General features: G+C 36.9%; 2 protein-coding genes across 2 annotated transcripts; both read left to right on the top strand.

Moving 5' to 3' along the window:
- Positions 1-360: 360 nt before the first annotated feature.
- srp9 (signal recognition particle 9) lies at positions 361-2,346 on the top strand. The gene is made up of 3 exons (XM_007245436.4): positions 361-578; positions 1,385-1,453; positions 1,551-2,346. Exons 1-3 carry the CDS (start codon positions 507-509, stop codon positions 1,668-1,670), a joined length of 261 nt encoding a protein of 86 aa, XP_007245498.1. The 5' UTR covers positions 361-506; the 3' UTR covers positions 1,671-2,346.
- Positions 2,347-4,320: 1,974 nt separating this feature from the next.
- Positions 4,321-12,005, top strand: ephx1 (epoxide hydrolase 1, microsomal (xenobiotic)). Its single transcript, XM_015604847.3, has 9 exons — positions 4,321-4,472; positions 6,043-6,236; positions 7,051-7,231; positions 7,343-7,561; positions 8,048-8,177; positions 9,152-9,366; positions 9,540-9,648; positions 9,728-9,850; positions 11,254-12,005. Exons 2-9 carry the CDS (start codon positions 6,054-6,056, stop codon positions 11,456-11,458), a joined length of 1,365 nt encoding a protein of 454 aa, XP_015460333.2. The 5' UTR covers positions 4,321-4,472; positions 6,043-6,053; the 3' UTR covers positions 11,459-12,005.
- The last annotated feature ends 853 nt before the right edge of the window (positions 12,006-12,858 follow it).

Genomic DNA, 12,858 nt, shown 5'->3' with positions numbered 1-12,858 from the left:
TCAATTATGTAAACAAATGATTATTTTACAGTTTTATGGCAGTCAAAACCGTACAAGAAACGTGTATAAAACTTTCATTTATCTGTTTTTTTTCTTCAGCCTTACAAGCAATTTTTATATTACAGGTTTTATAAAGTAAAGAAAATATATAAAGTACCCATTTTTACCGCCTAGCGGTTATGAATACATTTTATTCTTCTTATTTTCAGTGCTTTTAATTTGTAATTATCATAAAGGCTTCTCTGATACCATGTGCCTGTATTTTGACATGCTGTGCGTGTGCCTCAGACTAAAATGAGCATGCGCAGAAGAGCATGGCAGCATTGTGAGCTGTGATTGGTTGGTGTCTTTCAATCAGTGAGCTGCTTTTAGATGATGTGGCCCTGTGTGCTGCTCTGTGGTTCTTCTCCGTGGTGTAGAGCAGCTGCTGGAGCTGTAGTTCATGTTAAAGTCTTCAAAAACACTCTCTGCTCTCTGCTCTGACTCGGTGTCTGTCTCTCTGGAGAATGCCTTATTACCAGACGTGGGAGGAGTTCGCCCGGGCGGCGGAGAAGCTCTATTTAACCGACCCGATGAAGGTAAAACCGAGCCGATCTGCTCACCTAGCCTAACCTAGCTTAGCATAATTTAGCTTAAATTAACTTAACTAGCCAGGGACCAGCTGTCTTGTGTTGTATTTCATTTAAAGTTCTTTTACAGTTTCAGTATTTAGTACAGAATGGGGGAGATTACAGTCTCTATCTGTTTGTGAACATGTTCTATACCGCTGTATTTGGTAAAGGAGTCCATGTGTAGCTGTAGCAGAGCTACTAATCCATACAGCTCTATGCCTTATTCTGAGTCTTAGTCTCAGTCTATTCAAAGTCTTTTTAATAGCATGTGTTCTCTCCAAACATGTTTAAGGTCAATAAATGTGTTCTAAAAATTTCGCATAATCGCACAAATTATGATTTAGTCGCTGTTTTAATTATACAGAATAGTGTAAAAGATTTTAGTGAAAATACATATATGAGAATTATACATAATAAAATGAAAACACATGACTACAATTCAGAACTAAGCATAAGCGGTAATGGGTTAAAAAAAGGGAATAACTGTACATAGATTCCTGCTGGAAAATTTAGAATAAAGTTATGCAACGTGTATAAAAAATAAGATTATTATTGAGCCCTCAGTAACACATTCGAAAAAAAGAGCGTTTCATGCTTTCTGTTGCTATACAACAGACATGGTCTTATTTAAATAAATTGAATTGAGTTTGTCCAGTTCATCTAACCTAGCTTTTCTTACACAGATTCTAGCTTTTCTTTTTAATGTCTTTTTTACTGTGTAATGCTTGATTCTTTTATTAACTTTTGTATTTGCCCATTGTCTTTCTTTCTAGGTCAGAGTTGTGCTTAAATACAGACACTGTGATGGAAATCTGTGTATGAAAGTCACTGATAATGCTGTGGTAAGTTTAAGCTCTAGAACACTAATTAATAAATAGAACATTAATGAAATTTCTTATGTGTGTTGATTTAATCACTGTGGCTCATTTCTGGTTTCAGTGTTTGCAGTATAAGACTGATCAGGCGCAAGATGTAAAGAAGATTGAGAAGCTGCATGGGAAACTGATGAGATTAATGGTTTCCAAGGAGTCCCACAGTGGTGCAATGGAAACGGACTGAGTAATCTTTTGGGACTTTTAATTTTTGGATAGCAGTATGTATCTGCTCTGCTGACATTATTTGAAGATCATGGAATTTAAGAGCCCTGTTTTTGGAGTATGACAACTGGGAGGGTAGAGGAAACCGATGTCCTCAGCTGCATTCAGCGATCTCCTCATCCTGATATTTATTTTCTGGTCCCGGTTGGACTTATTATTAGGCAGTGATCTTGTATTATACATTGCTGGGTGACCAGTTTTTTTTCTGATTCTAGGTCACACAGAGCTTGATTAGCTTATACCTGGAAACAGCAACTTTTCAGTTATTTTGGAAGAGTCTTGTTTGTGTTTACTAGCTCCATTCCTGGGGGCACAAATGCACTGCATGATTGTTTGTTCCTGCTTTGAAACAAAATGCTAAATGCAGCTTATAAAGAAGTTGACCATTTTTAAGTTATATGACACTCAGGCAGGAAAACATATCTTGCAGGTGGAGTACAGGACTGGAGCTGGGTCTTTTAGTGATTATGTTACCAGTATGTTGGGGCTGCCAGCAAATACACAAACCTGAACCTTCTGAGAGGTCCTGAAAACTAGTGTCAGAACCACTGATTTGTACTTACTCACTGGACCTTTACTTTCACCCAAGTCTTCTGTTAATGGTGCATACATCTGGAATAAATTTCTTTCTTTTTTGAGATCTGAGACTTTTCTTAAGTTACTGTTTTCCTGCAGAGGTTCTGTTTGTTAAAACTGGTTTGATTTAAGTGTAATGATAAAGCAATAATTTAGCAGACTTCCAATCAGTCAACACAATGAAAATTAATGAGAAATTTGAGTGTTCACGTCCTGGTATTACAACCCTCTGGTATTCTGTTTTAAGTAAATTAAGATAGCTTGACATTAATGTTTGGCATTTTATACCAGTTTACAGATCACCTTCATTGTCTTACTACAGGTACATTGTCCTGCTTAATAGGAGCTAACTTGATTTAGTTGAGTCCTGTAGCTGGGAGAAGTGCAAAGCATTAGTGTCTACCTCATAGTCATTGTCGGTAACTCTTACAAAAGAGGGGGAAAAAATAATAATAATATGAAAACTTTATGATTTTTAAACATTTTAATTAGTCCATTAATTAAGAAACTGCTTGATTGACACGTTTGACACTGTAACAGTTTGGATAAAAAATTGTTTGTGTGACTCCAACAATTTATTAAATGTAAGTTTGCATAAATTCACAAAAATGTTTTTTGCAGCTTTGCCTCTGTATATATTGGATGTGTTTTGAATATCTTCAGAAAAATCAAACCATAACAAACCAAACTTCTTTTTTAATAGTTGCCCTTTAAAGTTGCATAGCTTAATAGTACTTCTAAGATGGGTTCAAACTTGCCTTTTCTGGGAAAACTAGTTTCTGTCAGAGTTTGATGTGTTAAGAAGTTACAGTATTTTTTTTAATTAAGGAAAGCACAAATCCCGGCATCGGATGGAAGGCAGTATACACCCTGGGCAGGCCACCAAGCCATCGCGGGACATGTCTGAATTTAAGTTCAATAATCTAAACCCTTTTTAATGTAAAAATTCTAATAGAAAATAAGAACACGTTACTACACTGCCTTCTGAAATATTAGGGACAGCAAGGCATTAAGTCAGCTACTTCCAGTTTCAGACACAGTCAATGTCTCTGGTAGTGAAGAGATTCTGTGTCTGTCTGAAATGCATGCAGTGCTGACTTGATGCCCACACTGTCTCACTTTAAAGGCAGTGTAGTGATAAAGGTCTTTGTATCTCATTCAAAAGAAACACTAATAGCAGTGAACTGTCCATACCTTGTCAGGTTGTAGATACTAGTGCATCTCAAACATTTAAATATCATTGAAAAGTTATTTTATTTCAGTAATTCAGTTCGAAATTAGAAACTCATATAATATATAGAGGTATTAAACACAGAGTGATCTATTTTAAGCATTTATTTCTGATTATGATTATGGCTTACAGCTAATGAAAACATAAAATTAGTGTCTCAGAAAATTTAAATATTATATAAGACCAATTGGTACTTTTGGGCAGTGTGCCAAGTCCTGCTGGAAAATAAAATCTGCATCTCCATAAAAGTTGTCAGTAGAGGGAAGCATGAAGTGCTGTAAGAGTTTGCGGGAAAACACTGCACTGACTTTGAGCTTGATATAACAGTGAATCAACAACAGCAGATGACATGTCTCTCCAAACCATTACTGACTCATCAGTAAATTTTACATTTTATTTGGAAATCACAAAATCAGTCTGGAGGAAGAGTGGAAAGACCGAGTCCAAGCTGCTTGAGGTCTAGTGTGAAGTTTCTACAATCAGTGATGGTTTGGAGAGACATGTCATCTGCTGGTGTTGATCCACTGTGTGTTATATCAAGTCTAAAGTCAGTGCAGAGTTTTCCCACAAAATCTGTCAGCACTTCATGCTTCCCTCTGCTGACAACTTTTATGGAGATGCGAATTTCATTTTCCAGCAGGATTTGGCTCACAAGGCTTTCAGACATGAGGGAGCGCTTCCTCCCTCAGCAGGATCCTGCCTCAGTAGGCAGCACTGCGTGCGTTTCAGACAGAGCCTGTGAGAGAGTTTTGCTGTGCGGCGTGGAGAGGGACCTTGATAAAACTACGTTTCCCACAGTGCAGCGCGAACCCATCCTGTTAGTAGCTAAATGTGTGCGTAGACTGTCTGAACTCCGGAAAGCTTAGCGTGTTGTGTAATAAGCGCTCAGTCAGTCAGTGCGGGTCTGTGCTGTTAGTAAACAGCTCAGTCAGCTCGGTCAGCGGACTCTTCACACAGGTAAGACCCGCTCCTCTGTTTCAGTTCATAAAGTGCGTATCAGTGCAGCACTGACCTGCAGCCTGTGTTTACAGACAGACTGTAGTGCAGAATACAGCGTGTCTGAATTATTCAGTGAAGAAGAAAAACACTGTTATATCTAAAACAACCCAGTGTTTAATGCTTAAGTCCTGCAACACTAAACTCTGCTGTTTATAGAGAACAGTGTTATTCTTCTCAATAATAATTCAGACAGATGCACGCAGTCTGAGCTCATCAAATATACATAACACTAGCTCAACAGTGTATACCTAAAACCGATTATTCTGATTATATCATTACTTTTAGATTCCCTGTATCTAGAGGGGGTCTCCCTCTGTCTCTCCACTGTATATTCACTGAGTTTAGTAACTTTATTCTGCGGGTGATATGTCTGTCTCAGACAGTGTTGGATCACTGTAAATTTTACAGTTGATTGTGTTTACTGTGAAGCAGCAGCAAAACAAAAAACGCTTTGTCATTCATTTTGGCCTGCATGTGTTTGCAGCATGTAGCCTTGCCCAGTTCATTCTTTCCCTAATCCTATCCAGTCCTGCAATGTTGTGCAACAGAGGAACTTTGTTCCATTTTCCGAAATATTTTCAGAGGCTGTGCTGTAACTGGATGAATGTGCATTAGGGTGATGGGGGAAGATTGAGTCACAGGGTTGCCCAGTCTGGGGATTTGCAGGATCATTGCTTTTTAGTATAAAATATTTAATTCATATCAAAGGTCAGAGTGTAAATTTAACTGATTGCTGCAATGACAATAATAAGAATCAAACAGAACACTGTATGTCTGCAATATTTTTTTAAGATAAGGAAAGATAATATTTTATTAGTCACACAGTGGGGAAATACAACGTGTTACAACTGCAAAGAGATGGCAAAGCAACAGAGGAAAATTATGACAAACAACAAACTAAATTTTAGGATATATGCACGATTGGTCAGTTTCACAGATATATTATATTATATTATACTAGATTGTATTATATTTACTATATTTTCATTTCAATGAAAAACCACCATTCCAAAACACTAGGCTTTAATCTCTATATAATATATATTTCTATATAATATATCAAAAATCTTTGAAGAATATTTACATAAGTTGCATATGGTTATGGATTAAAAATAAAGAAAATATATAGTATGTGTGTGTATGTGGTCTATTGTATGCACTTTTGGTTGCACAGTCAGCAGCAGGAAATTTTCTAATATTTTTTCATCATCAGTAAAACATAAGAACATAGTGACCCAATTAGGTTCACTGTATTTTCATTTTTTTTCATTATGATCCCTGGGTCCTCTTAATTCCTCTTTAGACAAATCTCAGTTAATCTATAATCTATAATAACCTAATTACACCTCAGCAAACGATTTGTGCAGAAATGTGAAGTAATGTGACTCAAAAAACAATGAAACGGTTAAATTGTATTAAATGATTTTGATTATTTCTGTCAGGTCAATCATTAAGACTAATCTATATTGTGTCTTCCAGTGAACAGAAGTGAGGCTGGGGTTTGTTAAAGCTCTTTTCCTGTCTCCAGGTGCTGACACCATGTATGTGGAGTTGCTCGGGGCAGTGGTGTTGGGTGCAGTGATCATTTTCGTGCTTCTCAGGAAGAATTCGGAACAGTTAAAAACACAGGATGGTTGGTGGGGTGTGGGATCTCTATTAGAAAGTCCTGAAGATGACAGCATTCGCCCATTTAGAGTGGAGACCACTCAGCAAGAGTTAGAGGTAAGGGTTGGATGTGGCAGACATTTCTGTTTATTTTTCTGGCAGGATTTTGAATTAAAATAATGTCTGTCCCTAGCAGTCGTTATTCTGATGGGACATATTGCAAAATACACTATATAGAGTGTTGGGACACTGGAAGCTATTGGGGGATTTGCAGCTTGATTTAAATAAGGTTGGGTAATTTGTCAAAAATGCAGTATTGCAACACATGCATGGCTTAATACAATTTTCCTCACATGACTGGAATGATTGTGTACTGATTTTGGGGCAAAACATATGCCTTTTTTTTTTCTTTCCACTCACCTCCCATCCGCAACCCCCATGTACATATCTTGCCACTAATGCTGATGTCCATACTTAACCTGTGTACATTTATCTAAGTGGTATTACAGGAAAATGTACTTTTCTGTAGGGGGTACAGATAAAGTAAAATGCACCTTTGGTTTTAAATAAAAAAAAGTCAGCAAGAAATATTAATCACATTTGTTTACCTGTCTACTGGCAATAATATTTTCTTAACAATTATGTACCCCTACCAATATGATTTTTAGAGGTCTTTTTAAGGGGAAAGGGGGTCTTAAAGTGAGTTCATTTCCACTTCATTAGCATTTACAGGCCCTCTGCAATCAGGCTAATTTTTGTATCATTTCATTATCACAAAAAATGATCCCAGCATTGCATATTGTTTTGTAAGTTATCACAGTAATTATGTCACGTTTGTTTTGCTGTTGTGAAATTATTGACCTTAGTGTATAATGATAATCTATGTACTGTTAAATAACTGAATAATCATTTGGTGCTCTTTTGTTCACAGGATTTGTATCGCAGGATTGATCAGACACGCTCATTCTCCTCTCTAGAAGACAGCAAGTTTCACTATGGCTTCAACTCCAGTTACCTGCAGAAGGTTGTTTCCTACTGGAGGAGCAACTTTGACTGGAGGAAACAGGTGGACAAACTGAACAAATACCCACATTTCAAAACCAAAATTGAAGGTAAAACAGGTTGATTTTCACACTTGAACACATCTGATCCATTGCAGGATTAGTAAGAAAATGTTGCATGCAGAAAATATAAAGTCATTTAATTTACTTTTCATCTGTAAGGAATTGATATTCACTACATCCACGTGAAGCCCAAGAACCTACCAGAAGGATCAAAAGCTGTACCACTGATGATGGTACATGGTTGGCCTGGATCCTTTTATGAATTCTACGGTATTCTTCCCCTTCTTACGGAGCCTGCCAGTCCTGATGACATTGCATTTGAAGTCATCTGTCCTTCTATACCAGGCTATGGATTCTCAGAGGCACCACATAAGAAGGGTCTGTAAACTTACCTTGGAGACGTAATGTGTCCAATTCTGTTTTGATGTACTTGTAGTGCTTGTTTAGTTTAGAAAATATTCAATATTTTTGTTTTGTAATACACAAAGTGCTTTGTTTCCACTTATTGTGGACGTTTCATTTTAAAGAGAATTACTTCAGTTACAGTTTTTTTCTGTAGCACAGCGGTCAAAATAGCAGTTGTGCTGTGTGAAAGTACAAAATTAAAGTGAATGCTAACCAGCTCCTACAATTAGAATAAATTATAAATGTCAAACTGGTGTTTCAGGTGTTGGCAGCCCACCAAGCAGTTTTAGCCTAGGATTTCCCACTGTAAAAAAGCTAATTTTAGAAACCTGTCTCAGCTGATAAATCATGTTAAATTGATTTTTTCAGTATGTGTGAAGATCTTACAGTTTCAGAGTATTTGTATGTTTGTTATCCTGCAAAGACCATCAGATATTTTTGTTCTGTCGTTTTTATCAGGCTTTGACTCAGTATGTGCTGCCCGAGTGTTCCATAAGCTGATGAAGAGACTGGGTTTCAGCCAGTTTTACATTCAGGGAGGCGACTGGGGCTGGCTTATCACTACTAACATGGCTCAGCTGGAACCCAAGTAAGAGTGTATACAGTTCTATAGTCGGCCATCTCAGCATAGCAGTGTGAACCTAGAGTATTGTATTATATGCGCTTAATGCATGCTTAAAGCCTCGATTACAAACATGTTTACATTAAAGCAACATTATATATCAGTTTTACCTGAAAGTATGAGCTTTAAAATCACTGTACAGTAGTACATTTCCTCTCTGGACTGTGGTGCTGCTATTGCTCTATGTAACTATATGTAATGGGCAGAGCTGCATAAGACCTCCCTGTAGAACTGCGCATCACTGCGTAATCCTGGTCTAAAGTGAATTACATTTACCTTCCCCAACTGAAGGGGGAGCCAACAAGCAAAAAATACAATTTATGTAATAATGCCGCTTTAAATGATTCATATTTTCCTGAGTCTAGAACACTTAAACAGTCTGGTAGGATTTTTATCATCATTGCAAAAAACGTATAGCTCTTTTTACCATGTGTTATTTTTTTTACCTAAATTTAACCTGGCAGTTGTTCTGTAATTATTGTGGGCTGACCCCCTAGTTAGACCCCTAATTAGTAATGTCGGACACAAGGCTAATAAACACATGAGAAAATACAGCATTATCAAGTATGAATAAACCAGGTTTATTTTAAACATCAAGCAGTTCTTTTGTAGTGACTCTGCAGCTATACTTAAAGTTTTTGTATATTCAATTTGAATTTGTGTGTCTTGTAATTGCACACTTTTGTCCTGAAGAAAGCTGGCTTACCCGGCATCTGTTTTATTTTCTAGCAAGTTTAGAAACAGTATCTCCACTGTTGTCATCGTTAATTTCTTCCCCCTGTTGCCATCGTAGGCTCTATGTCTTGTTTGGAAAAAAAAAACATGACTTGATCGCTAGCCAGTGAAATGGTATAAAAGCATGAAAAATACAATGTATAGCTATTTAAAGCAATAGTCATTAGATATCATACCTTTTTAATATTCTCTGGTTTATGTTTCAGAATTGTAAAAGGTCTACATGTCAACTTTGCACCTCCTGCCAAGCCAAGCCTGATGGTGGTGCTGTCCATGCTTTTGGGCCGTCATTTCCCCAAGCTCTTTGACTTCAGTGAACACGACATTAAGCGCCTCTTCCCCTGTGTTCAGAAATTAGTGGTGGATGCTGTAAAAGAGACGGGATATATGCACATACAGGCCACCAAACCTGACACTGCAGGTAGGAACAATGTCAACTGTGATTGAACCTGATAATCCAGGTTTAAAATATTCAATTGATTTTCTAAATGTCCAGCATTCCTTTCATAACCTAATGTTAGTAAATGTGGGTATTAATAACAGTTGATACAGTTTATGCAATTTGTTCTGCTTGTGCATTAACGTGTGTTACAGGACGTGGACTGAATGACTCCCCGGTTGGACTGGCTGCTTACATTCTAGAGAAGTTTTCCACCTGGACCGATCCTGAATTTGTAAAACTTGATGATGGCGGGCTGGAACGGTATGACCTTTGTTTTGTGTGATGTTTGACAGTCCTGTATTTTACATTTTACCGTATATTACCTCCTCTTTCTTTACAGAAAATTCACCCTGGATGACCTACTGACTAATGTGATGATCTACTGGACTAGTGGCTCCATCATTTCATCCATGCGTTTCTACAAGGAGAACTTTGGCAAAGGTCTTGACCAGCCACATTCAAAGTAAGCAAAGAGTTTGGGTCTGATCAAAGACATGAAAAGACTGTTATATGTGAATGTGTCTGTTATACGATGTTAAATGTTCTTTTTTTGTGATCAACTTTTTATTTGTTATACAAACATTTTTAACAACAGGGGTGGGGAAAGGGGAGCAGACGACCACATACAGTAAATTTAACACAGACACTATAAAAATCCAAGATGAAAGTACTACTAAAGAGCCATCAAATAAGAAAATGTGAAACAAATAACTCAAAGAGCTACACAATCCTAGATAGACTCATAAATTCTCCTATTTACTAACTGTAGAAAATGTTGCTTTGTTAATTTTAGCTGTTAAATATTGCATTCTAGCTATATTTTGAAAACCTATATTTTGAGATCCAGAAATTCATAACTAAAAGTTGAGGGGAAATCCAAAGTTGCAGGATCGTTTTCTTGGTGGCTGTAAAACCTGCAAATGATGTTAAATGTTCTTAAACTTAAACTACCAAACCTTCCAACACCTTAAGCAACAAAATTGTTGTAGAAGTAGGAGCAGGTTATTAACATGTTAAAGCTTTTTATTTAGAAGTTTTTTATTTAGAAAATGTATTCATTTCATAATAAACAAAGAACATTTTGTATACAGAAAAAAAAACCCTAAAGTTTCTACACTCGTCAGTTTAGCCTGTTTTGCTGTGCTAAAGCTGAACAGGGACTGTAATGTTTCGTTACAGTCAGCCAGGAGCTCACCTGATTTCACTTGTGCAATCAGTCAAGTTGGTCTCAGTCTTCAGGCAGCTTACCTTCTCCTTGTTGGCATAAACACTAGCAGCCATAGCAGCCCTTTGTGGGCATGACTGGAAATCCCCTGATTAAAAGTTTATTCCTATCATTCAGGAGACCCCGAGTTCAGGAACTAAAAGTTCTGGAAATATTTTTGTTAGTGAAGCACAATCATTTAAACCGTTGGGTCCAAATTTTACGTGACATTGCATAGGCATTTATTTCATCCTGTTTATTCATTCAAAATAATAATTCCACTGGCAAACATCTCATATGTATTCACAAACTCTTTAAAATGTGAAACGTCTTACACTTTAAGGCTTTCTTTCTGTTTGTTAACTGTATCACTTTATCAATTGTCCACAATAACATGGATGTAATCATTATTACTGCTTCCAGAAACAGAAGTAGTCCATGCAGATACAGTGATGCAGAGAATGTGTTTACCAAAGTTCCAAAACAAATCATACCCCATATCTCATACCTATATTCACTGAATGTTGCTGCAAACTGACATGAGTTATACTATTCTCTGATCAAAATGCAACCAAAACTGCAGGCAAACTGAAAAAATATCTATCTAGAGTAAACCTACAGTAATCCCTTTATTACTTTTCATGTTTTCCTTCTGCCTTTAGGATCCCAGTTGTTGTCCCAACTGGTGTGGCCATTTTCCCCAATGAGCTGATGCATGCCCCTAAATTGTGGGTCAAGCAGAAGTACCACAAGCTCGTGACCTACACCCTCGCGGCCAGAGGTGGCCATTTTGCTGCCATGGAAGAACCAGAGTTGATGGCCCAGGACATCCAAAAGTTTGTTAAGATTGTGGAGAGAAGAAAATGAAGTGTTTGCAGCTCCTCTAGCTCAACTGTTATTTTTTTATTGCTACTAATCCAAGCATTAACCTTGTTTCCACTATATAACTGCTTGTGCAGCTTGCAGAAACAAACAGCCAAAATGCTGTAGGATAAACAGCATACCTATATCAGTTTTCAAGCATATGAACACAGCTTACATATGATTTGATTTATTCAATGATACATTTTTATATGTACTTACAGTATTAGTAAGCTTTAATCTGGTATCAAATATTTGTGTTTAATTATTATTAACAGGAAAGACAGTATAATGTGAGAATATGTACTGACTCTTGGTTTGAGAGTGAACTTTAAAGCAGAGACATTGATTACGTGTTCTCTGACCTTTGCTCCTAAACACTTTTAGGGTGTGTTGGTTTATGCCCATACACATGTGGGACCATAAAATGAACATGGTTAGAGCTTTGCTGTTTTTCTGCCTTTACTCTGCCTTATTCTGCAAGTAAAAAGAAACAAATAATCCAACTTATTTTTGAATAAGTAAATTAAAGTTGATTTTGCATTCAGTTGAATTCATTCCACTTTTTTGTGTTAAATACACCACCATAACATGTATTTGGTTCAGTAAGTCTTTTATGGTTCAACTGCAAATATGAAGTACTGATTTTATATAATTTAGCAGTAAAAGGTACAATAAGGAACATTTGAAAAACTATAAACTACTGTCTGCCCATAAGGTAAACTGAAACCCCCTTTCTACATATTAGCACAGTCTCCAGGGGTCTTAATGAAATGTCTGGAACGTGCTTTGATCCAAGTACATCAGGGAACCAGAACACCAGCATCATTCTGTCAGGTGGTTTGAGTGCCTGTTCTTTTCATTGATCAGGAGCCATTGCCAACCCCCGACACCTCTCTGTTCAGCTACACTGAAGAATATTCTTAATTCTCCCAGTTTTTACTGTCCTAACGTAAAAGAAATACATCAATGTACAGTGGTGTAAAAGTGTTTGCCCCTTCATGATTTTTTTTTTTTGCATGTTTGTCACTCTTAAATGTTTTAAATCATCAAACACATTTAAATAATGGTCAAAGACAACACCAGTAATCACAACAATGCAGCTTTTAAATTAAAGTTTTTATTATTATGGGAGGAAAAAAAATTAAACCTAGATGTGTGAAAACCTGTGTGAAACAGTGTTTGCCTGGTACAAAGTAACACTGCATTTTAGAAAAAGAACATCATGTCTACAGTAAAGTATGGTGGTGGTAGTGTGATGGTCTGGGGCTGTTGTGCTGCGTCAGGGTCTGGAAGACTTGCCGTCATAAATTGAAATATGAATTCTGCTGTCTACCAAAAGATCCTGAAGGAGAATGTCTGGGAATCTGTTTGTGACCTCAAGCTGAAACTTAGGTTTTGCAACA

This window comes from Astyanax mexicanus, chromosome 1, assembly GCF_023375975.1.
Source record: "Astyanax mexicanus isolate ESR-SI-001 chromosome 1, AstMex3_surface, whole genome shotgun sequence".
NCBI lineage: Eukaryota > Metazoa > Chordata > Actinopteri > Characiformes > Acestrorhamphidae > Astyanax > Astyanax mexicanus.
This window is presented reverse-complemented; position numbering and strand designations above follow the sequence as displayed.